The sequence below is a fragment of the Phlebotomus papatasi genome, chromosome 1, assembly GCF_024763615.1.
Source record: "Phlebotomus papatasi isolate M1 chromosome 1, Ppap_2.1, whole genome shotgun sequence".
Classification (NCBI taxonomy): domain Eukaryota; kingdom Metazoa; phylum Arthropoda; class Insecta; order Diptera; family Psychodidae; genus Phlebotomus; species Phlebotomus papatasi.
In genome coordinates, this window is record NC_077222.1 from 112,037,816 (window position 1) to 112,061,167 (window position 23,352).

The following is a 23,352-nucleotide window of genomic DNA, read 5'->3' on the forward strand; positions in this document are numbered from 1 at the left end:
ATCAATAAGGGAAATCAAAATGCAATATATTCCGACACCAAATTATTAAAAAAAAAATATTTGAAATATTATGTAATAGATCCATTATTTGCCTATCTAATGTACTCGTATAATTTCTTCCAGCAAAAATAATCACGCAGACCATCCTTTGGCGACAACATGTCACCCACATGAGAAGAAATATATTTTCGCATAATCATAAGAAGATATTAAAAAGTGCTGGAATAAACACTTTATGTCTGGGAGTGTAATATTGAAATTTGCTGAAAAAAGAACACTGAGAATCTTTCATCGTTTCCATTCTCTCTGTTATTGACATTCTGACTTGTTTGCTCGCGAGATATGAACAAAAATTACTTTTCTTCATTGAAATCTGTGCCTCATTATCCAAAAGCCACATGTTATCTTTTTTCCACGGAAAAAAGCATCAGACAGAGAGGCTACTCTTGAGAATAGCGTGAAAATTCTTAAATGGAAATACTTTAGGGTGAATAGAAAGTTTATAGACTGTATCTCCCTATATTTGAAATCATTCAGCAATAAATCGGTCAATGACCAGAACAATGGATCTTCATTTGTTTTTCTTTTATTTCTCTTTTTACTTAAATCATGATTTTTTCTGTTAAAATGTTCACGCACTTATCGTGGAAATTTTAGTGGAAAAACCGCTCTTCACTACACTAAACCAGATTATTAACCAATAAACCCATATCGATAAGGCTGCTGTGAAATATAAGAACAACACCTTTGATATCAAAATTTATAATATTCGCGTCAACACTTACGTTTCACATAAAAACAACTTTAGTTTTATTTATTCTCATCGGATTTCTTCTCAGTTTTTATTATATATACTTCTTCATGGGATAGACTCTTTTCTGGAGACAGTAGCCTATTTCTGAATCAATTGAGATATAGGTGTCAATAATTCTATCATATTTAGGTTCGATAGATCGTGATATGAGAAAGTGCCCATGCTTTATACGATCCCAAGCTTCGTAATGACTAAATTTTCCCTATGTTTCTGAATAGATGTGACTCCGAAATATATTTTAAAAACTGAGCACTTTCCCCTAGTTTTTAAAATATGAGTGCGTTGAGTCACATTTATTGAGAAACATAGGAAAAATTTAGTTATTACGAAGCTTGGGATCGTAAGAAGTATGGGCACTTTCTCCTAGTGTATAAAATTTAATTTAAGCCATTAACACATTCAAAAAAATCTTAAGAAGCCCAATTCACTATGCTCTGTATAATGATCATAATTTCGAGAATTTCTCATTTTTTTTTACAGTGAGTTATTTTCTAACGTTTACGGGTTCATAACTGATTTGAACTAATTAATAAATCATTAAAAAGATCATCCAACATAGCTTAAGAGAGAATTCAATATCGGATAATAATTAGTTACTGGATCCGATTTATGACCGATTGAAATATATTGATCTTGGAGCAATACCAAAAATCATGGATTTAGTGGGGAAAGTAAATGAGGGGGGAAAGCGAGGATATGTTAAGTTAACGGTCTTATGCACAACACGGGGGGGGGAGGGCGCAGGTTCTGAGTCGGTATCTTTAATCGTTTGACCTGTAGAGCTGATGACAGCCAGACAAACAGACGGACAACCAGCGCAATATAATTTCTCAGAAATTGTCTGAAACGTAAAAATGTGTTGAGTAATTAAGAGGTCTGTGGGGTGGAAGTTGGAAATTTTTGAGGGTGAAAAATCGAGGGATACTGATCTCGTTATGGAGTTTGAACGGTTAAAACTAACAAGTAATTCCTCTGAGTACAGCCAGTATATCTCAATATATTGAAGTTTGAAAATAGTTCCACTAGAAAGCTATAAAAATTCACAATTATAAACATCTTCGCAATGAACAAATTACAATAAAAATCACTGGGAGTTTAGAATATTAAAATTTGGGTCAAGTTGTCAAATCTAAAAGTTCTTTTGTTATGCCTTTTTTCGCAAAAATTTCTTCACTTCATAAAACACAACAGAATGACAAAAGTGCAATTTATTTTCTGCATGCAAAATGAAAACTAGTGAAAAATGGTAACTAAGAAAATTTAATTCTAAATTGTAAATAATATTCTAAGTGAGAGAAATATTGCAATTGTGGGCGGATAATTCACTTTATAGCGATGCAATTTTCTTAAAATAATTCACCATGACCTCTGGTGTTGAAGGAATTATTGGCAAGAAATATTTTATGATTGCGGAATAAACATACAAATCGATCAATTTTGTGTATGAGTACTGAATAAAATCAGCTGCAATGTATTATATATTTGTAAAATTGCAGGGGCCACAAAAACCAGTTGTAAATCCAATTCTTAAGTGCATTTTGCACGAATATCTCTATTGTACCAAGAAAGCACCACATTATTAATGCAAGATTCCTGATAATGCGTGAGATAGAAAAGAATTGGTGACAAAATTTAATCTTCTTTATATTGTTTACCGATCGTAATGAATATGGTTGAAGATGATTTATTGCAAGCACCTACTCGTGAGAAATAATAGTATTTTCCCAGAAATGCTAATGAATTGTGACACAAATTAACTTCTCTTATCTCACAGAGAAAAAGATTGCTGAGAATTTTTCACACTCTTTTTTTATGAATCTGAGAAAAAGTTATCGCAATGTTTATGTTAAAATACATCTCTGTGTTTAAATTGTGTGGCGTTTCGCAATTGATCAGCTTTTCAAAAATGTTAATGTATATGCTCAGCTCTCACTTTAATGAGGCAGCTGAACAACAGCTGGTACAGTTTGCTGCCCATTTTCAAACGTGCATAATTTTTAACCCTGTAGTATATATAGTAAGGGCTAAAAAGTAATCCAGTCTTTGCTGAATGCTCTAACTCATGACATAAATCTTATGCCACCAAAATCGGTTTTACAAGTTTCGCAATAAGTAATTATTTTTCAACTAATATAACTCATGCAATCTCTCTCCTTAAGAAATATAAGCTCATCCAGTAATACAATTTAATTTAGGATAAAAATAAATTATCAGTCTTGTAATTTATAACTTATTTATAACTATTTGGAATTAGTTGAAAAATGTATTCAGCATTCACAGACATTTGAAATTAATTCAAATTGGTACCAATCGGTTAGAAAATAAGATCTCTAGAATTATTTCAACCTTTCATTTTGACTCATCAGTTAGAGTCCTCATGACCTTATAGAGACAAACAGATAGATGGACAATCGGACGGATTACAAAGGCGAAAAAGCATTACGCTATCTGACATTCTTTACAATTTCAGCTTGTTTATTTTCCTCCTTTTTCTCTACATACAATCCTTCAGAATTAATTTTCATCATCGGTTGATCCTCTAGATCCCTTTCCTTCTCACTTATCCTATTTTTTCTTCCTGAAGGCCTTCCCCTACAATTTCTAAAACACTGTTTATTACATACATTTATTATTTAACCTTGTAGGGATCTCTAATTTTTTCAGTTGTCTTCCAAATCAGCTGTAAATTATTGAACGGAAATTGAAAAATACACGTGAAAAATAACGTGGATACAATTTTTCTTTTTCAATGAACCTCTTCTCACATTTGCGATATCATCGTGTCTAAATTAAAAAAAAAAAAACATTCAACGGGTTTTTTCCAGGAACAGATATCAAATCGAAATTGCAATTGAATAACTAACTAAATATTACCTCGCACTTGCAATTACAATACGAGATGCAGAGATGCTGTATATTTTTTGCGTTTATTTTATAACAAACATATAAGATTGTTTTGAGAATGAACAAAATTTATGTTTAATTACTTTCGCATTGATGTTTTTTTTGTATTCTGTAAATAAATTTAGTGTAAACAAGGTATTTAAAAAAATTAAGATTGTTTTTGCATTTAGAATGATTTAACAATAATTTATCGAAATTTTGCCAATCTTCCACACATTAAGATTAACTGTTTAGCTTGGAAACTATTTAAGAGAGAAAATCAATTTCATGTGTAAGCTGACACATGAAAATTTACTAAAGTTCATTATACCTAATTTTAAATTTATTTTCTTTTTCGAATTTAATACTATTCAAAAATTTGTAGTCCGTTACATATTATCAGTTAATTCAATTGGAGTAAATTTACACAGCAACTCATTAGAAATTTTGTGAATTTGTGAACATCATCAATTTTCTAAACTTTACTCCAATACAAAAACATAATCATAGTAGAAAGGCTGTAGGCGTTTAGGCAAAAGACTTTGTTTTATTTATGGCATGTATAAGGGGAAGTGGGGCACATTTGAAATTGCGATTTTTCACCTACTTTTAAATAAAATTGAGCCTTATTGTGATATAATTTAGGTGCACAAACAGATTGAGAAGCTAAATTACATTATGTTTATGATATCGCTCAGTTCCACTTAAACATATAGAAGAAAAATCACAATTTCAAAGGTGCCCCACTTCCACTTACACTAGAGAAATTTGCGTCAATATATTTATGTACAGCCCCATAATGTATTAGTTATGTACAGGGACATGAAATAAATAAATAAATATTTGACAGTTTTCCTAGGTTTTGTTTCTAAGTTTTGTTTCTAAAAAAAAATTATTTCCTACGGTTATTCAGTTTAATATGGGAATATCAGTGGTGCAATAGGCAAGACCGTTGGATCTTGGGCGGATGAGATCTTTGACTAGACTCTCAAAGTTGTGAGTTCGAGTCCCGTCCGGTGCAAGCAATCGAATGTCAGGAAATGACATTTTCACTGTGATAAAACGTAATATTAGGCACCGCCTCTGCCCAAAAAATTCTGGGAGCATGGAAGAAGCATCCACATCACGGAAAAGGCGCTCTTGGGCGATCTACAAGTGGACTCAGAGGATTCTTCTATCACCGGAATACAACAGCAATATAATATGATTACATTATAACAAAGTATTCCGATACGATTAATAATAAAAGTTTAATATTCAGGATCTACGTTGCATCGTTATAAAAAGGTATTACCTGTAATTAATGTATTTCTACCTTTTATTATGATTAACCAATTTTCTTTTACTGAAAAAAAAATTAAACTACCTTTTCAAGTGTATGGATTAGCTGTTCATTATCTGTACCAAAACATCTTATTCACCCTGTATTATCCCTTAAGATTTAAAACGTCTCTGAGGTCAATACGTTGTAAAAATCTTGAAATTTCGCCTAGAGTTTTTTTTTATTATATCCGTAAATAGCCGGTAAGCAAATCAAGATAAAGTGTTGAGGAGACACAAGTCACTTTGAGGAGATATTTATTTTCATATAATGATTAAGAACGGGCAAGCGCGAAAAATATGAATTTTGAGGAGATAACAACTACAGCTCATTCATTTCTTCGAGGAATAAATTCTATTTTCATCCACCAAAATTAGATAATATAATTCAGGTTTTTCCGCGTAAGACCAGTGCCATCAACCGAGAAAAACACGTTCTGTTTTTATTTTTACCAAAAAAATTTTAGTTTTCATAGGAAAACCCAACAGATAATGAGGTCATTCTAAAAATATTTGGGGTCACATTAGGCGCAGTATTTGGTTCAAAATTATCTTGATTTACATTGTTGCTTTTAATTTGTGTTCGTAAATTAATATCAATCAATCACTGACAATTATTTCATGGATACTTTCCTACCTTTTTGATTACACCTTTTCGATTTTGTGAGAAAATAATAAGAGCTATTGCAAAATCGAGTTTGTAGTTAACTTTAAGAGTGTGTGTCTTTTATGGAAAAAACCTTCGAAAAAATTAAATAATTTTGAGTTCATACACTTAATTATTCATTTGTGCTACTAGTTTGTAATAAAAAGTGTGTGCAATGAAAAAATTCTTAGTGATTATTCAATCGATTCGGAGGTGAAGTCAAAGTATGGAAAATCTCTGGTTTTCCTCAACATTCTAACACAGTTATTTAGACATTTATATGAAAATTGATTTTACCTAGATTTTCTTAATAATCTGCTAGATTTTGAAGTGACTTTTGGCAAATCCCGACCACCTTCAATACTACCACTCCTTGTCTTTTCCCCAGATGATCCCGTAATTCCTTGCACAAAGCACAACATCACTGCCAATTGCTTGCGTGTCATAAAAAGCTTGTGAATTCTGCACTTTGAGCTTTTTCCCGTTTCCCTCAATAGTCTCTCTCTGGCAATTATTGCAATTTTTCTATTCACTATTCTTCATCACCTCCTTCACCATAATTGAAAAAAAATCTCTACACAGTCAGAAAAGAGTTGATGATAATAATTACATTTTTGTGCAACGTTGAAATGATAAGGCAGATGCAAAAATAAACCCACTATTGTTCTTGTACATTTTTTACCGTGTACGATTGTTTCTTATTTTTGCATTAAAACAATTTTCAATGGTACTTCAAACACTTTTCTTATATTTCAATTGCAGTTGCTACAGCACGACACTCTTACACTATTACACTCATTCCCACCTATCTTTATATTCTTTTTAGTTAATTTCATATTAAGCTTCTCCTATCCCATTTACACTCTGGATATGATACATGACGAATGAGTGGAAAATTAGTATCACAGCTCGTTTCTATCATCATATTTTCACGTTAGTATTTTGCCAAGAGCTTTTCACAGAATGAGTTTTCACGAGACACTGTGGAGCTGTACTCAAAAGCTTCTCTCCTTGACTCTAATTCTCAAAAACTACATGTGAAATGATTTCATTTCAACATAACAGTTATTTCAGTTTTTTTTATTCCACTTTCACTGCGAATTTTCCACTTTAAACAGCAATATGAGAAAAATTTTCTCATCTGGTGATTGTCTTCTGACCAAGAGAGAGATCAATTGAAAGTAAAATTAGCACGGCAAAATGCACTTTCATGGTTAAAGTTTCTTTGGAAAAAAAAATCATTTCTTCACCATTAACTTTTAGAGCCATAATTGAAAAGCTACCACAGACAAGAGTTTAAGCAATTGCAAAATCATGATACCATGCTATGAAGCTTCCTCAAACGGTCATTGATTCATTTTCTTTACACTTTAACACCACTAATTCAAACATATTCCTTAACTCTAATTATGAAACTTTCCTAATTTCTACGAAACCACTATATAGTCAAAATCTTCTTTTAAGCCCAAACATCCTTTATTAGAACTTTGTAGAGTATTTCACTAAATATGTCCAAGAATTAGGTTTAGACAACCGTTGCCTAAGAGCTCATGTAACAAACTATCCAAAAGCCGTGTAATATTTCATGGATTTCATGACTTCTCAATAGAAAAGTAATACGAGTTTGTCGGCGCTTCTCTCTCACTTCTCCGGCAATAACACATATTCATTTGGAGAGCTCTAACATCGTGGCACAGAACACCTCAGATGTACAATAAAAACTGGTCGTCGTAGCACAACGCATTTCCGCGCGAGGCTTTCGCTGTATTTTCGCGCCACCAGGCGGTTCAAATACCATACACGCATGTCCAATAACACTTTTGTCCATCAAAAAACCAATATTGTGTTACTCTTGACACTCACTTTATATCTTTTCCCTAAGAAAAATAATGGCAAAGGAAATATCGCAAACTATTTTACAACTGAATTGAAGTAATATAAATTTAAAAGTTTTATTACCGATCCAATATCGTTACTTTACCGATTTTACCGGTTGAAATCATTACAGAATTACATATTATATAATTCCAAAATCTTATAAATAAGTACAATCATGAGCAAATGAGATTATAAATATGCTCAATCACTGGAAAAACGTGGTACTAAATTAAAAGGAGGAAGGTAAGGTAAAAGATTTTTTTTTATTTATTTTTCTTAGAACGTCAGAAACAGGACCAATTTTTGTCAAATTTCCTGATTCTCATATGTTAAAGTTTAACCTCTCATGGGGTAGAGTGTATGTGGAAATAAGGGGGAAAGGGATTTTATATATGTATGCGTTTTCTTCAAGTTCAAACAATTTAACAAGCTCCTCGGAGGCAGTCTCAAATTTCAAGAATATCTACCAAGAGTCTTATGAATATGGTTTTTGTCGCGCAATTTTGATGAGTCTTTAATAATTAACTATTTTCAAGCAGGAAATCGTTAAATCTTGGAAGTCATCAGAAGAACACTCAACAATAATGCTTTCATGTAAAGATTTTTATTTAAGCACTAATTGAGCTTTTTGGTGCAGACCCGTGTTTATAATGAAAAGCTTTATTATTCTTTTTTCCTCCGTTTAACTAGTTTACTTAAATTAAATTAAATATAAACAAAGTTGATAATAAAAAATGTTTATCAAAGGTTTGCTGTCAAGTTTATAAAATAACTTAATTTTATAAAACTAGTGATATGATAATTTATTCTAACGTAAATACTTGTAAATTTGATATCCAATAAAGCATACCTATTTCTAAAAAAAAAATTGTTGACTATTACCTGATACCCAAATGTTACAAGTTGTAAAAAATAGTCTCTTTTGACCTATATAAATCAAGGTTAGATATTAGACCAAAATTAAAATTATTGATGAAATTATTGTCGACACAATGTGACTCATCCTCATTGTCGGGAGAGTGCTCCTGGGCGATCTAAGATCAGCAGATATTTACAACACGGGAACATTTTGACCAGCGCACAATAACTTTTGTTTGTAAACATGTTTTCAAAATTTCCCATGAGAATGAGCGATATGACTAGATGTAGATCTCATTCACTCTCATTGAAATGTCAAAAACATGTTTACTAAACAAAAGTTATTGTGCGTTGGCTATTTTAATGATTACATTGCAGTACAAATAAAATATCTTCATATGATTGATAATAACTTCACCATAGTGAACTTGCAATCACTTTAATTGCCAGTAAAACATTAAAAGCGTCCTAATAATGGTTGTTGTCATGAACATACTACCTTTGTTTAGTTATACCGTTCCACTCGGAGTACGCTCTAATATATTTAGGTAATTAAATTAATTATTAATTATTCAATTCATTTACATTCGTAGTAATATTTTGTAAAGGGTCTAACATTATAGTCAATTATTTCAAAAATAAAATTCTCTCTGTTCCGAAAAAAGTCGTACATTTTTCCACAGAAAATGTTCTAGCAAACGACTTTTTTTGGAACAGAGGGAGCACAAATCACCGGGAATTTTGTGAAAATTGATCATGAAATATTAAAAAATTGAATAAATAATTCTTTCGGTCGAGCACTTTACCTTAAATCAAATAAAAAGTATTTTTTCTACTAAACATAAGCTTCTGACTAGACTTCAATTTTAAACTTGTTATATATTTCCAGCGTTAAGTAAATTATTAAAAAAAAACTATAAAGTGCAATTAAAATCAATGGAAGACGTTTCTTACATTAAATACTCAGTTAGATAAGAAACACGATTCGGTTATCAGAAACATCCAAACTTCTATTGCACGATACTTGGCTTATATGTATTTAACTAAAATAAGATTCACGAGAAATAGATATGGCGAACAAAGAATTATTGGAATTATTAGTCAAAGTTTCAAAGTTCGTTATGTCGTCCAAACTTAAAAAAAAGGAAATAAAACCTTACCTTCTACTTAGCTTCTTGTTTAAAAGGGTACAAAATAATAAAGGCAATCTTCATCTATATGCAACTTCTCCGTAGAAACAATTTATGCTCAATACTTGTTTTAATTGATAGCTTGTGCTGAATTCCACTAATTTTGTTAAATAAATTTTTGAATGAGAGAAATTTCATTGCGAATTTTTGCCCAACAAAGCAGATTTCAAGCCTCCTATATCAACACAAACAAATATTTCTCCAGCTTTAGATCTCTGGCCTTTTTACTCCCAATACCATTGCAGACTATTTCATCAAACATTCTCTGCCCCAACGATCTCAACCGAATAAAATTTAATAGTTTTTGAACGTGGCATTATTGTACAGATCGTACAGAGACTTATTTTCTCAATGCTCTTACATCTCAACTGTTGGCGCACAAATAAATTAAAGTAATACATTTTCTCTGTGAACTGCTAATTCTCACAACGATAGTGAAGTAAGCATTCACGTTGGCCTATAGTACAATATTGTGGCTACCACGAGGTTTTTGTTCGTTAGCAAACAAACACACAGATGATGCTCAAGATTATAGCATAATTTTGAAAAGAGAGGAAATTATGTGAAGATTGGAGTCTATTTATGAAAAATTAGCACACAGCCGGTTTGACTTTTTGATCTCTCTCCATTTCTCTATATTCTCAATAGCCGAACCCGAGTAACATTCTCTAACTAAATTACAAACTTTACGTAAGGATAAAGTAAGTTTTACGTTTTGAACACTTAGGTGAACGATCAAAAATGTAACAGGAATGAGAAACCACGGATTCTGTAATTCATTTAAATTTACTTTTTTTTTTAAAATAATTTTAAAATATCGGGTGATCTCCCGGCAGCCAGTACAATGCACTCTACATGTTAGTGGTGTCCCATTGAAATGTATGGAGAAGTTCAAGTATCTCGGGGTGTTATTCAAGAGTGATAATAGAATGGACACAGAATTCTTACCGCGCATCGGTCAGGATTCTGCAGTAATGAAAGAGCTTGCCAGTAGGGTGGAGGGGAAGGCTGAACTTATTTGTTCTGCAAAATTATCCGTTTTTAAAGCATAACTTCATTCTTTCTCACCGAGTTCTCACCTACAGTCATGTCATGAGATTTGGTAAATGGCCGAAAGTATAAAAACGCGAGTACAAGCTATCGAGATAAAGTACCTCCAAGCGGTAGGAAAAGTATATTTTATAAATGAAATTGCAAATATTGTTCACAAACAAAAAATCGTAATATTATTGTGCTATAAACTTTAACAATAAAAGTCTACAGACAAGCATACCTTTGTTTGTTATTGATCAAAGACAAAACTTATCTGGTAACTAAAAACCACGAACTTTGAAGTTTATCAGGCTACAAATTCACAAATTCACATTTATTTTTCTTATAAAAAATGATGAGAAAGTAATGCAAAAATTACTGCATTTTTTCTACTTGGGTATAGTAGTAAGTGTCTCATTAGATGAAAAGATCCACTAACGATCTTCTCTTTCGTGGTTGCTGACTTGGAGATAAACTTGAAAGAAAAACCAACAGATAAATCTCCGCGAAATCATATTGTGGCCCAGATTGGGTCTTTGCGCGTCCGGCATATTAATAAAACATTAAAATTTAATTGCGTACAATATTATGAAGAATCATGTTAAAAATAACAAAAGAGTACATATCATCAATCAAATATGAAAATTCATGCCTGAAAAAGTCTTTTAGTAATGGAAATGTATTGCAATTGCAGTCCTCTTTAAAATGCACTGGTGCACTTAAAAAAGAGGAAAATTCATTCATTAACATTTGTAATTGAAGAATATTATCATAAACTGTGCTGTATTTTGTGTTCTATTGCGACCTTTTGTGCATAGAGGTCAATGGGATATAGTATATATAATAGTGAAACAATCCATCGAATTAAACTCTCCAATTTCGCAGTTAATATCAGAGGCATTCTGATGGGCTTCGGGCAAAAGCACAAAACTGTTAGATTTTTTTTATTTTCCCTGATAGGGTCACAGAACTCTTGAAAAAGATAACATAACACATCGTATCAAAAGACCTAAACAAAAACCCTTAGAAGTAATTTTCTGTGATTTTTGCAATAATAATGGATGATTTTTCCGTTCAGTCCAAAGATTTCAAAGAATTTAATATATATATTACCATATAGTTCATATGGTGCAATTCAGATGATTAATAATGTAAATATATTATTTGAAAACTCATCTTGTGAGTAAAATTTCCTAAAATAATTTTGATTCACATTCATATGCCAGACGAATTCTTCAATTTGGAATAGTTAGTAAGAAAAAATTTTATCCCATTTACTTACTATACACATAAACATTAATCTAAGTCAGATTTTTTCATCACCTTCTCTTTGACAAAACACGCGTTTACTATACATATTTTCAACTTTTGCAATAATCTATTGCACAATCCAGCACAATCAGAATAATCCAACGCGACGCAAGGAATTAGTGTTATGGACCTCTACACACTAGAGAAATTTATGTCCATATTGAAGCAAATTCCATACGCTTGTATAGAAAAAACTCTTCAATATAAATTTCTCTAGTTTGTAGAGGACACTAGCTTTCCAGAATTAAAAAAAAATATTTGCATGGAATGTGCAACTACAGCGAATCAGAGTAATTTATTGATACATTTAGCAATTCTCACGAATACCCAAGATTTATTTTGAAGAACCAACTCTCAATTAAATCCACATGGAAATTTTCTTTCACAAAACTCCTGTAGGTTGTTTTTACCAGTTAGGGGAAAGTCCCAATGCTTCGTACGATCCCAAGCTTCGTAATGACTGAATTTTTCCAATGTTTCTGAATAAATGTGACTCCACAAGATATGTAAAAAACTGAGCACTTTCCCCTAGTTTTAAAATATGGGTGCGACGAGTCACATTTATTGAGAAACATAGGAAAAATTAGTCAACATTACAAAGCTTGGGATCATACGAATTATGGACATTTTCACCTAGTGCACCAATTTCTTAAAAGCTTATATTAAAAGAAAATGTATGCTGGTAATAATTTTTGTTTTAGCATCAGTGTTTTATAGTTTGTTAACATTAAAATGTATTTTAATTAAAATCTTCAACCAACACTTTAAGTCGTTCTGGACTTCTAGTGAAAAGGACAAAATTTATTAAATTTTTTCCGTGTACAAAGTAGCATATTTATTGATAAGGTTTTTTTTAGCATAGTGTATGAAACTTGATACAAATCTCATTAACTTCAACAATACCAGTGGATTATCATTGAAATCAACTTCTAAAATATTGCGTTGAAATCTCTGTAATCATGTTTCATATTAATTTATTTAATAAGTAATCGATCACAACAATGTGTGCTTTATTAGAAATCACTTGTAAAAAGAAACTTTAATATGATAATTGTTTCATAATGGGTTTTCTCTATGAAAAATAATTCACAATATTAAATATGATATCATTACTTAAAGCTCTCCAGAGACTTAAATAAAAAATAACCATTCCTAGTGCTTCTGTGCAAAACACACCCTCAGTTAATCGTGCAAAATTCCCTGTTTTTTCTGAAAAACAAAAACTAAAGAAAAGGTAAAAAACGAAAATCACAATAATAGCATTAAATTCCTGCCAATCTTTTGCCGACTTCCAGGCGCTTAAGGTTTATTGAGCCCTCTAGACTTGCATGACTCGCCATTATTTGCAAAGCTCGTGTTTTCCCCTCATATAACTATATGTTATCTGCACTGGAAAATACACACACGCGGTCACTGTCATACACACACGGAAACAATTAAGACTCCCCACTGTTCCCACCTTATCAAAGCTCCCCATTGTTATACATCGTAATCCCTCAACGCTCTCAACTATCAATTTTAATATCAATTTCGCGCCTCAAACAGCAACAGATCACAATAATGTGCTAATCATATCGAAAGCCATGAACGTCATGACTTGTGATAAGAGATCTACGATAAGAGAATCTCATTAGATAACCCCCAATTAACAGCCCTCTGTGGATTTCTTTTTAATATTAAAGGCAAACTCTTATGTATGGCGCGCCATTTTTTTGGGGCACACTCCCCCAAAATATTTTTTTATGCATGCGTTAAACCATTAAATAACCACGAGAATGAGAGGAGTGTTTAACTAAAAAAGCTTTAGAAAACAGAAACCCCAAAAGAAGACACTGACGAGGGGAGAAATTCCATGACATAGGTTTTTTAGAACATTGAGAAGCTGCACCCAATTCTTTATTGTGACTTGAATAACCATTTCAATATAGGCCAGTATAAGTAACAAAATGTTGGTTAACTTCTTACTTCGGCTGTTCAATAGCAATCGGTTTATGCTTAGTGCCACAGGGAACTGCACGGAAAAAATTACTATGATAAAGTTCTTTTATAATACCTTGTGTCCACTCCACAGTGTTGGTTGGTATCGTTAGTATAATGAATACATTCAAGCTTTAGATTAAATTATGGCCCACTTATTACCATAAAATTCTAAATGAAAAATTGAGATTCAAATGCAACCCCTATCATATTCAAAGGCACACGTTGGAGGCTGCTTTGTAAAAATGGATATTACATTTTCAATTTTATTGTCAGGAAAAAATGATGACTTATGAGCGCTAGATAGGATACGAATAGAAACGTAATTAGTACAGTGGAAAATACAAATATTTTTCCGGATTGCTCAAAAAATCAAATATAAAACATTATTAGGTGTGATTCCTTCTAATCACACCTATTTTTTTTTGTTTTAAAGTAGACCACCTACACTCAGTCCCGGCATTAAGTCCTTCGGGATTATGCACCTGACGGAATTATGCACACACAATTATGCAAATTTGCCTACCATCGGGGGTCAATTTATGAAATCATTTTTGAAATACGCCTGAATGCATACTATTGTGCGACGCGGGAAATTTGAAAACATTTTGCTACTTTTTCAGACAAAATTTCAATTTCTTTTTTTTTTAAGGTATTTTTTTTTATTATTCTAACCATTTATTGAAGAACTCTGGCCATGTACTGTTTGTTAATGCATTTATATTGTTGAATTAGTTGAAACATTTGAATCTTTTTTGTTTGAACTACTTTTACTGACTTTTACTCTGCGCGAAATTCGTTCAACGGTCAATTTATTCAAAAGAAAGCCCCTGTAGGTATGCAAATTTTATCGATGCATAATGCCATTTCGCGCGTTTTTTTCGGTCCCGAAAATGTGCATAATGCCGGGATCTAGTGTATATCCCTATAGAAAAAATAATTCTCATCTAAATGATGATAAATAATGTTTACCATATTCACTTTTTGATCAACTTAAGATAAATTCATGAGCAAACCCGTATTCGATTTGGATAATAATTTATATATTCAATATGTTCAATTTATATATTCAATATGAGAAGCCCTGTTGATGTAAGTTAGGGGAATGTAGGCATGGTTCATACACACTACGCAGTGAACTTTCTAACGATGCAAATTTTCACCTTGAAGAGCTAGTTCGTCATTTCTTAGCCATAAGATAGATAATTTCATTAATCTCATGAGACGAGATGGGAAATGGTAAACCTGATGGTCTTGCAAACAAAGAGAAAATTCGCATCGTTTGAAGATTCAGTGTGAACGAACCATGCGTACATTCCCCTACCATTATTCGTTTCCTTGTGCAGAAGTGATGGTAATAACCACACTAACGAGATATATTAAAGAAGAAAATTTCAGCAAATTTTTCCATGAAAATTGTTGATCAACAAACAGTCAAGGAAAAAAGATGGACAGAAAAATGTACATCTGTTGAGTGTCACTACTTTATAGCAAAATAAAAACACTATGCATATGCCAAAAACCATCTATTTAATCAGGTTTTTCCTACTGAAAAGAACATGAATTTGCTCATTATTCACCTGAGAGGATTATTACTCAAGGGAAATTATAGACTAACGCAGAGCTTCTAATACTCCAATGCCTTAAATAATGAAACATTCTTTCATCACTCTTCACTCTCTGTTCTGTGTAAAATGTTTAGAAAAGTCTATTAAAATTCCTTGTAAGACACAACGGTCAGAAATAGATCCTCATATCTTTGAGATTGACAGTTAAAGTTCTTTTAAAGGAATGTTGTTCCTGTAATCTCCTTGTGAACAGTGTCTCTTCTTAATTAAGGTTAATTCTTAAGGGAACTTAATTAATAGTATGATTGTCTATGACATAATACCTTACAATCTAATCATCTTTCTGTGACACAATGAGAAATGGTCTAATCAATAAAATCCTCAAGTATGTTTTTAATGCAGTGGGGGCGCCAGGTATATTATGGGGACGCCAGGTGTTCAATGCGTCATTTTGGTAAGAATTACACATAAATTCAGTAAATTCACACTACAATCACATTTTATACATTATTTTTTTTTATCCCAATGTGACAATCTATTAAGTGACATTTTTTTTTATACATTTTAACTCACATTTTTCATAAAAAAAGCTTTTTTTTCCCTTCCACCAACTTAGAGAAAGTCACCAGGATTCGCATTTCTCAGAATCTTTTCATCGAATTTCATTTAAAAGAAGAAAATATTCAAGGATAAATCTACACAGAGAAAAATAGTTGATAATTGAGTTGATCAAAAAGTTGATTTTTCATATAAAATTAATCACCAAGTTAATATATCGAATCCTATGTAAAGTTGGTCAAAAGTTGATTGATTTTATCAACTGTTGGTTTTTCGATATTTTTTCCGATATTATCAACAGATCAATCGACCTTTATCAACTTTTGACCAACTTTACATAGGATCACGTTTTAATCAACAGTTGATTAAAAGTTGATCAAAGGTTGATCAACTTTTAATAGATCAACTGTTGATCAAAAGTTGATCAAAAATTGATCAACTGTTAGTCGATCAACAGTTGATCAAAAGTTGATCAAAGTTGATCATCTGTTAGTCGATCAAAAATTGATCAACTTTTGATCAACTTTTGATCAACTGTCAATCTTCGCATCATCTGAGTAATATTGTAATACTTTACATTAATCGTTCCATTGATTGGAGTGCTGAACCAAGCTTTGGCGCCAAATGATGTTCCTGACGAAATTGACCAATCGAGATATCTGTAAATATACTATATTTCATGATAACAAGTCTTTTTGCGTCGTATTTGCACTGTCAGTATATAAATTATTCACGCAAATTCTATCTCGCCTGAATTATAGCTGTTAACTGTAACAAAATTGATCAACTGTTGATCAAATTTTGATCAACTGTTGATCAAATGTTAATGACATTAAAAAATAAACAATTTTATCAAATATCAGATAACAAAGGAATCCATCGACTCATTAAATTCAGATTGGCTTCATATTAACAACATAGATTCGAATAGGCATAATAGGGAACGTCATACTCAAAAAGTGCTACATTAAATTTTCCTTTAAAGTTTAAGATAAAGCACTTTTAATTATTTCATTGTAAAAGTAGCTGAGCGGAATAAAATAACAATAATTACGCTATGCAACAAATTCACTATTGTTTTTCTGTCTCAGAGGTCTCACATGGTACGTTTGATAAGAGTTGAGTCCCCTGATTAAGAATCTGGTTTTAGTTTTGCTCTATCACGTCTCAATTTTTTTAATTACTACTTTTATATTTTTTCTGCTTTGCCTTAGATTATTTGTTACATCTCAGGTTCTGCTGAAGAGAACTTAAAAGGCGTAGGTTCGTTGGAAAGGTCATTAGTTGTGTTTCAATTTCCATTATTACACAAAACTTTGTAAAACCACTCCTCCCAGGGTGTAAAATTAGAGTTTCTCTAAAAATTACCACAAAAATAATGGTCTTAAAGTGAGGTTTTAAAAATTTGAATAAAATAATATAAACAAAATATTAAAAAAAAATCATTAACACCAGGAGATAGGCAACACTTAGAACTACAAATGGCTCCAAATGTATGTAAAGTTTGAGGCCCCTATCTCTCATAGTTTCCGAGATAATCCGAGATAAAATATTTTCAGACACTTTTATGCATTTCTCGTCCAATTTTCTTAATTTTCCAATGAAATTTTGCACATATCAAGCCTGAAAGAGGCTCCAAACGGATGTAAAGTTTGAGACCTCTATCTATCATAGTTTCCGAGATAATCGACTTTAAAGATTTTCAGACACTTTTATGCATTTCTCATCCAATTTTCTTAATTTTCAAGTGAAATTTTGCACATATCAAGCCTGAAGGAGGCTCTAAATGGATGTAAAGTTTGAGGCCTCAATTTCTCATAGTTTCCGAGATAATCGACTTTAAAGATTTTCAGACACTTTTATGGATTTTTCATTAAGTTTTCCTCTTTAATAACGATAATAAGTTATATACGTTTAAGAATTATTAATGGGAATTTGCATTATTTATGTATAAATATTGTTCGAGTTTGCTACAATCCAAATTTGAAATGAAGGAATCGCACCTCTATAAGCTGATCTAAGCTTATCACTGTCTTTTGTGATGCTACCATGCAGTGACTCTTAACCGTCTTTTAATTCACAGTTTTCTATTATTAACTAGTATAGATGTTTATTGATTATAAAACATGTATTAAATAAGAAATATTTAAAATTATGCAATTAATATGTCATTTTTGTAATAAAATTTGTTTTAAGCTTGAAGTAAAACTGAAATCTATAGATATTAAAGATATTATTTGAGTTATTAACTTGTGTAATATCTAAATATACTTTATAAAATGGTAAAAATGATTAAACTTCTAGAGTTGTCAAAAACAAGATAAAAAATACCCTGAGATTTCTAAATTTAAAAAGAAAAAGTCAAAATGTGTGAAATAGTAAAGATTTTGTTTAGTTGGTTAAGTGCTAGATTTTCGCTTGAGCCTCAATTTCGAGGTTAAAAAACAATCTTAGCGAAAAGTTGCACATGGACGAAAATGTAGCTAATTAAATTCTCTATCAAAGTCACAAAACAGTTCTGTTCAGCAGAATCGGAGATATATAGGCACCCAAGTATCAAAAAATGGCAAAAACGGTTTTGTAGTCCTAAGTGTTGCCTATCGCCTGTTTTGTTTATTTTATCTTATTCAAATTTTTAAAACCTCACTTTAAGACCATTATTTTTGTGGTAATTTTTAGAGAAACTCTAATTTTACACCCTGGGAGGAGTGGTTTTACAAAGTTTTGTGTAATAATGGAAATTGAAACACAACTAATGACCTTTCCAACGAACCTACGCCTTTTAAGTTCTGTTCAGCAGAACCTGAGATGTAACAAATAATCTAAGGCAAAGCAGAAAAAATATAAAAGTAGTAATTAAAAAAATTGAGACGTGATAGAGCAAAACTAAAACCAGATTCTTAATCAGGGGACTCAACTCTTATCAAACGTACCATGTGAGACCTCTGAGACAGAAAAACAATAGTGAATTTGTTGCATAGCGTAATTATTGTTATTTTATTCCGCTCAGCTACTTTTACAATGAAATAATTAAAAGTGCTTTATCTTAAACTTTAAAGGAAAATTTTATGTAGCACTTTTTGATTATGACGTTCCCTATTATGCCTATTCGAATCTATGTTGTTAATATGAAGCCAATCTGAATTTAATGAGTCGATGGATTCCTTTGTTATCTGATATTTGATAAAATTGTTTATTTTTTAATGTCATTAACATTTGATCAACATTTGATCAAAATTTGATCAACAGTTGATCAATTTTGTTACAGTTAACAGCTATAATTCAGGCGAGATAGAATTTGAATGAACAATTTATATACTGACAGTGCAAATACGACACAAAAACACGAAATATAGCATATTTACAGATATTGCCCAATATCAACAGTTGATAAACAGTTGATCAATGTTTGACCAACAGTTGATCAATTTTGTTCAAGTTAACAGCTATAATTCAGGCAAAATAGAATTTGAATGAATAATTTATATACTGACAGTGCAAATACGACACAAAAACACGAAATATAGCATATTTACAGATATTGCCCAATATCAACAGTTGATAAACAGTTGATCAATGTTTGACCAACAGTTGATCAATTTTGTTCAAGTTAACAGCTATAATTCAGGCAAAATAGAATTTGAATGAATAATTTATATACTGACAGTGCAAATACGACACAAAAACACGAAATATAGCATATTTACAGATATGGCCCAATATCAACAGTTGATCAACAGTTGATCAATGTTTGATCAACAGTTGATCAATTTTGTTACAGTTAACAGCTATAATTCAGGCGAGATAGAATTTGAGTGAATAATTTATATACTCACAGTGCAAATACGACACAAAATGACGTGTTATCATGAAATATAGTATATTTACAGATTTCGCAATTGGTCAATTAAATCAGGAACATCACTGGGCGCCAAAGCTTGGTTCACCACTCCAATCAATGAAACGATTTTGCGAAACAATTACAGTATTACTCAGATCAACAGTTGATCAACTTTTGATCAACTTTTGATCAAATTTTGATCAACTTGGTCGACTAACACATGATCAACTTTTGATCAACTTTTGATCAACTGTTGATCGATTAACAAACGATTAACTTTTGATCAACTTTTGATCAACTGTTGATCGATTAACAAATGATTAATTTTTGATCACTTTTTGATCAACTGTTGTTGTGGAAATTAGATGGAATCATCTGATTAACTTGAGTATCATGGTAGTATTCAAAAAAATTGACAACAAAATTCCAGAAAATTTGTGATGTTTTGGAGAGAGCACGTGGAATCTTTTGACCAACTTGAGTATCGTGGATATGTTCAATGCAATTGACTACAAAATCACAGAACCTTTAGGATTTTTTGGAGAAAGCAATAATATTAATAATATGTTACTCATCAGTTTTTGTCAAACAGAAACGGAGTTTTTAACTATAATCAATTGTTCAAAACTGTCTTGGTTCTTAAGAATTTACTATTATTCAATTGCTATCGACAGGTGATTATTTAGTTGGTTTTTATATTTGATAGTTAATAGTTGATAAATTTTATACACATTTTGATCATTAAGTTGATTTCAATATTTAATGATCAACGATTGATAGAAATGTATTTAAATTTAATTAACTGTTGGTAAAAAAATCTGAAAATCAACTTTTTTGTAATATAATATTATTACTCATCAGATTTTGTCAAATAGAAACGGAACTGTTAACTAATCAATTGTTTTTGAAAATTTTATCAATTCGCTTTAAGAATTTACTATTGCTCAATTGCTATCAACAGGTGATTATTTAGTTGGTTTTTATATTTGATAGTTAATAGTTGATAAATTTTATACACATTTTGATCATTAAGTTGATTTCGATATTTTGTGATCAACAGTTGATAGAAATGTATTTAAAACTGATTAACTATTAGTCGAAAAAATCGGAAAATTAACTTTTGTGTAGATAAAATCAACTTTTTTACCAACTTGTTGATCAAACTATCAACTGTTGATAGAAATTACCAACATTTCGATCGACTTACTGATCAATTGTCAAATTAATCAACTATTTTGATCAACAGGGTCGATCTGATTATCAACTATTTTTCTCTGTGTACTCTTGAATATGGTTTTCTACTTGAGTAAGACGTCAATCAAACTTCCATTGCGAGAAAGTATAAAATTTGAAAAGTTCAATGATCACAAGATATGTGAAATCCTGTTCTTGATGGTGTGTTGATTGCTTAATAATCATGACAGAAAATAGCGATAAGTTAAGAAAATCACCGTGATAAATTTGACAAAAAAATACACGATTATAAAAAAAAACATGACGAATTTCTGATTTAATACACAACAGAATCATAAACATTCAAATTAAATTTGCGCACTTTTAAAATCATCATTGTATAGTTATGTACTCTAAAAGACAATTTATCATTTATATTTCAAAACAGAAAAATATATCGAATTTTATGCAAAATGAACAAGATTTTTTGGGTAAGAAATTATTATTAGTAAATTAAAAGCAGATTAATATTACTGCAAAAAAAAACCAGCCGGCAAAAACCTTAATATTCTTATAGCTGACTGTCCAACCAGCCTATACTAAAGAGAACATAACTATAATAACTATAAATAAAGCAAAATGCCAGTCAGTGAAAGACGGCAAATATATGTTATTTAGATAGAAATACTGTTTCACATTTGACCTTATGTACGGAATTTTTTTTTCAGAGAAAAAATTAAATAGCAATATACGGTATTAAATGCAGAAAAAATTCGAAAATATATCTTAGTTTAGTGCAATTTATGTAAATAGTTTAGAAGATGATACTATGTTAACAAGCTATATAAAAGAAATCTATATTTCTATATCCACTTCAGCAAAAAGAAATATTAAAATTGATGTCAAAATATTGACAACTTTTTTATTGAGATTTATTGCTCTGGCCCAATAATTCGTTGGAATAAAAGTAATTGCTGAACCTCAACAAATCAATTTTCCGCTCATGACCACTGAGTTCTTGACCCCAGTAAAGAGGTATGATTATTTTTACAAATACTTTATGATTGTGAAGCACAGTAGGACACATCAAATGTCTGACTAAATGGAGGATGGAATGAAATTTTGATTGATAGAATAGAATAATCTAAGCTTAGAAGTTTTTATTTACTATTGTTGTCTTAGAAAAGAAAATTAATTGCAAATAAAAGAAAAATCCCGAGCATAAATAATTGCTGTCTCTAACTTAGTCTCATGTTTACACTGAAAAAGAATTAACGTCCGTTAAGAAAGATAGAAATGTCTGTGTCAGAAAATAAAATGTTAAATGTCACAGAAAATTACAGTAGTCTATCAGAAAAACTATCAAGTTATCTTCAATAATGTCCATATTTTTCTGGAAAAAAACTGGATGGCATTTTGCATTTAATAAATACTTAAGTGTGGGATTTTTTTTTCATTTTTTTCAAAATTTTAAAGAGAAAATTTTCTTTAAAATTTGTTATGACGATAAATGTTTATTTGATGTAATTAGAATTTACATTAACAAAATTGAATATTTCTTTAAACGTAAATGAAAACTATTTTTATTTTATTCAGTTTCAATAGTAATTGATAATTAAATTCTTAATTTATTACATTCATATTAAATTTTAAAGTGTGCAAAATTCAATTTAAGAAATATATAAAAATTATTGTAAATCCTTTTAGTATTACTATTCATAAGATACTGGTTTTTGAAGTCAGGCAGTCAATATTAAAAAGCAAATAATTCAGTAAAAAAATAGTAATTTAAAATAAAAAAATCTTTTTATAATACTCTGCCAGTGTATTATTAATGTTGTTGCCAAACAGTTGGATATATATATATATATATATATATATATATATATATATATATATATAATATTGAAAAGACTTCAATATATTATTATATATCAATATATTATAGGGGCACTTCCTCTTTCTAACGCGAATTTTTAGTACAATAATAGAACATTATTTTCTTTTTTATTATGTTATGTGTTGAGTATATGAAGAAATGTGGTCTTTGACTTGAGGTTATTAGGACAATTTCTATCATTATTTGCATTAATCAGTAAGTTTGAGTGTCCTTTAGTAACGTTATTGACGAAATCACTTTCAGGGACCTCCCTTGCTAAGAAAAATTGCAGAAGAAAGATATGAAAATTTTCTTACCGATTGCTCATACAACTGGAACTGGAACTGCTCCTCTTGTGACCCTTTTTGGTAGTTTTGTGGCTGACAAGTGCTCCATCGCTTGATCCTTCGTTATTGCTACTGTT

General features: G+C 30.8%; 1 protein-coding gene across 1 annotated transcript in view; it reads right to left on the bottom strand.

The window, feature by feature from the left end:
• The window catches only part of LOC129798765 (GRAM domain-containing protein 2B-like), a gene marked incomplete at its 5' end in the record, with an annotated part of 44,281 nt that extends 20,943 nt beyond the window's left edge, over positions 1-23,338 (bottom strand). Inside the window, one exon of the mRNA XM_055842106.1 lies at positions 23,246-23,338. Within this exon, the coding sequence (XP_055698081.1) occupies positions 23,246-23,338 (93 nt within the window). The remainder of the gene's footprint in view (positions 1-23,245) is intronic.
• Positions 23,339-23,352: the final 14 nt, after the last annotated feature.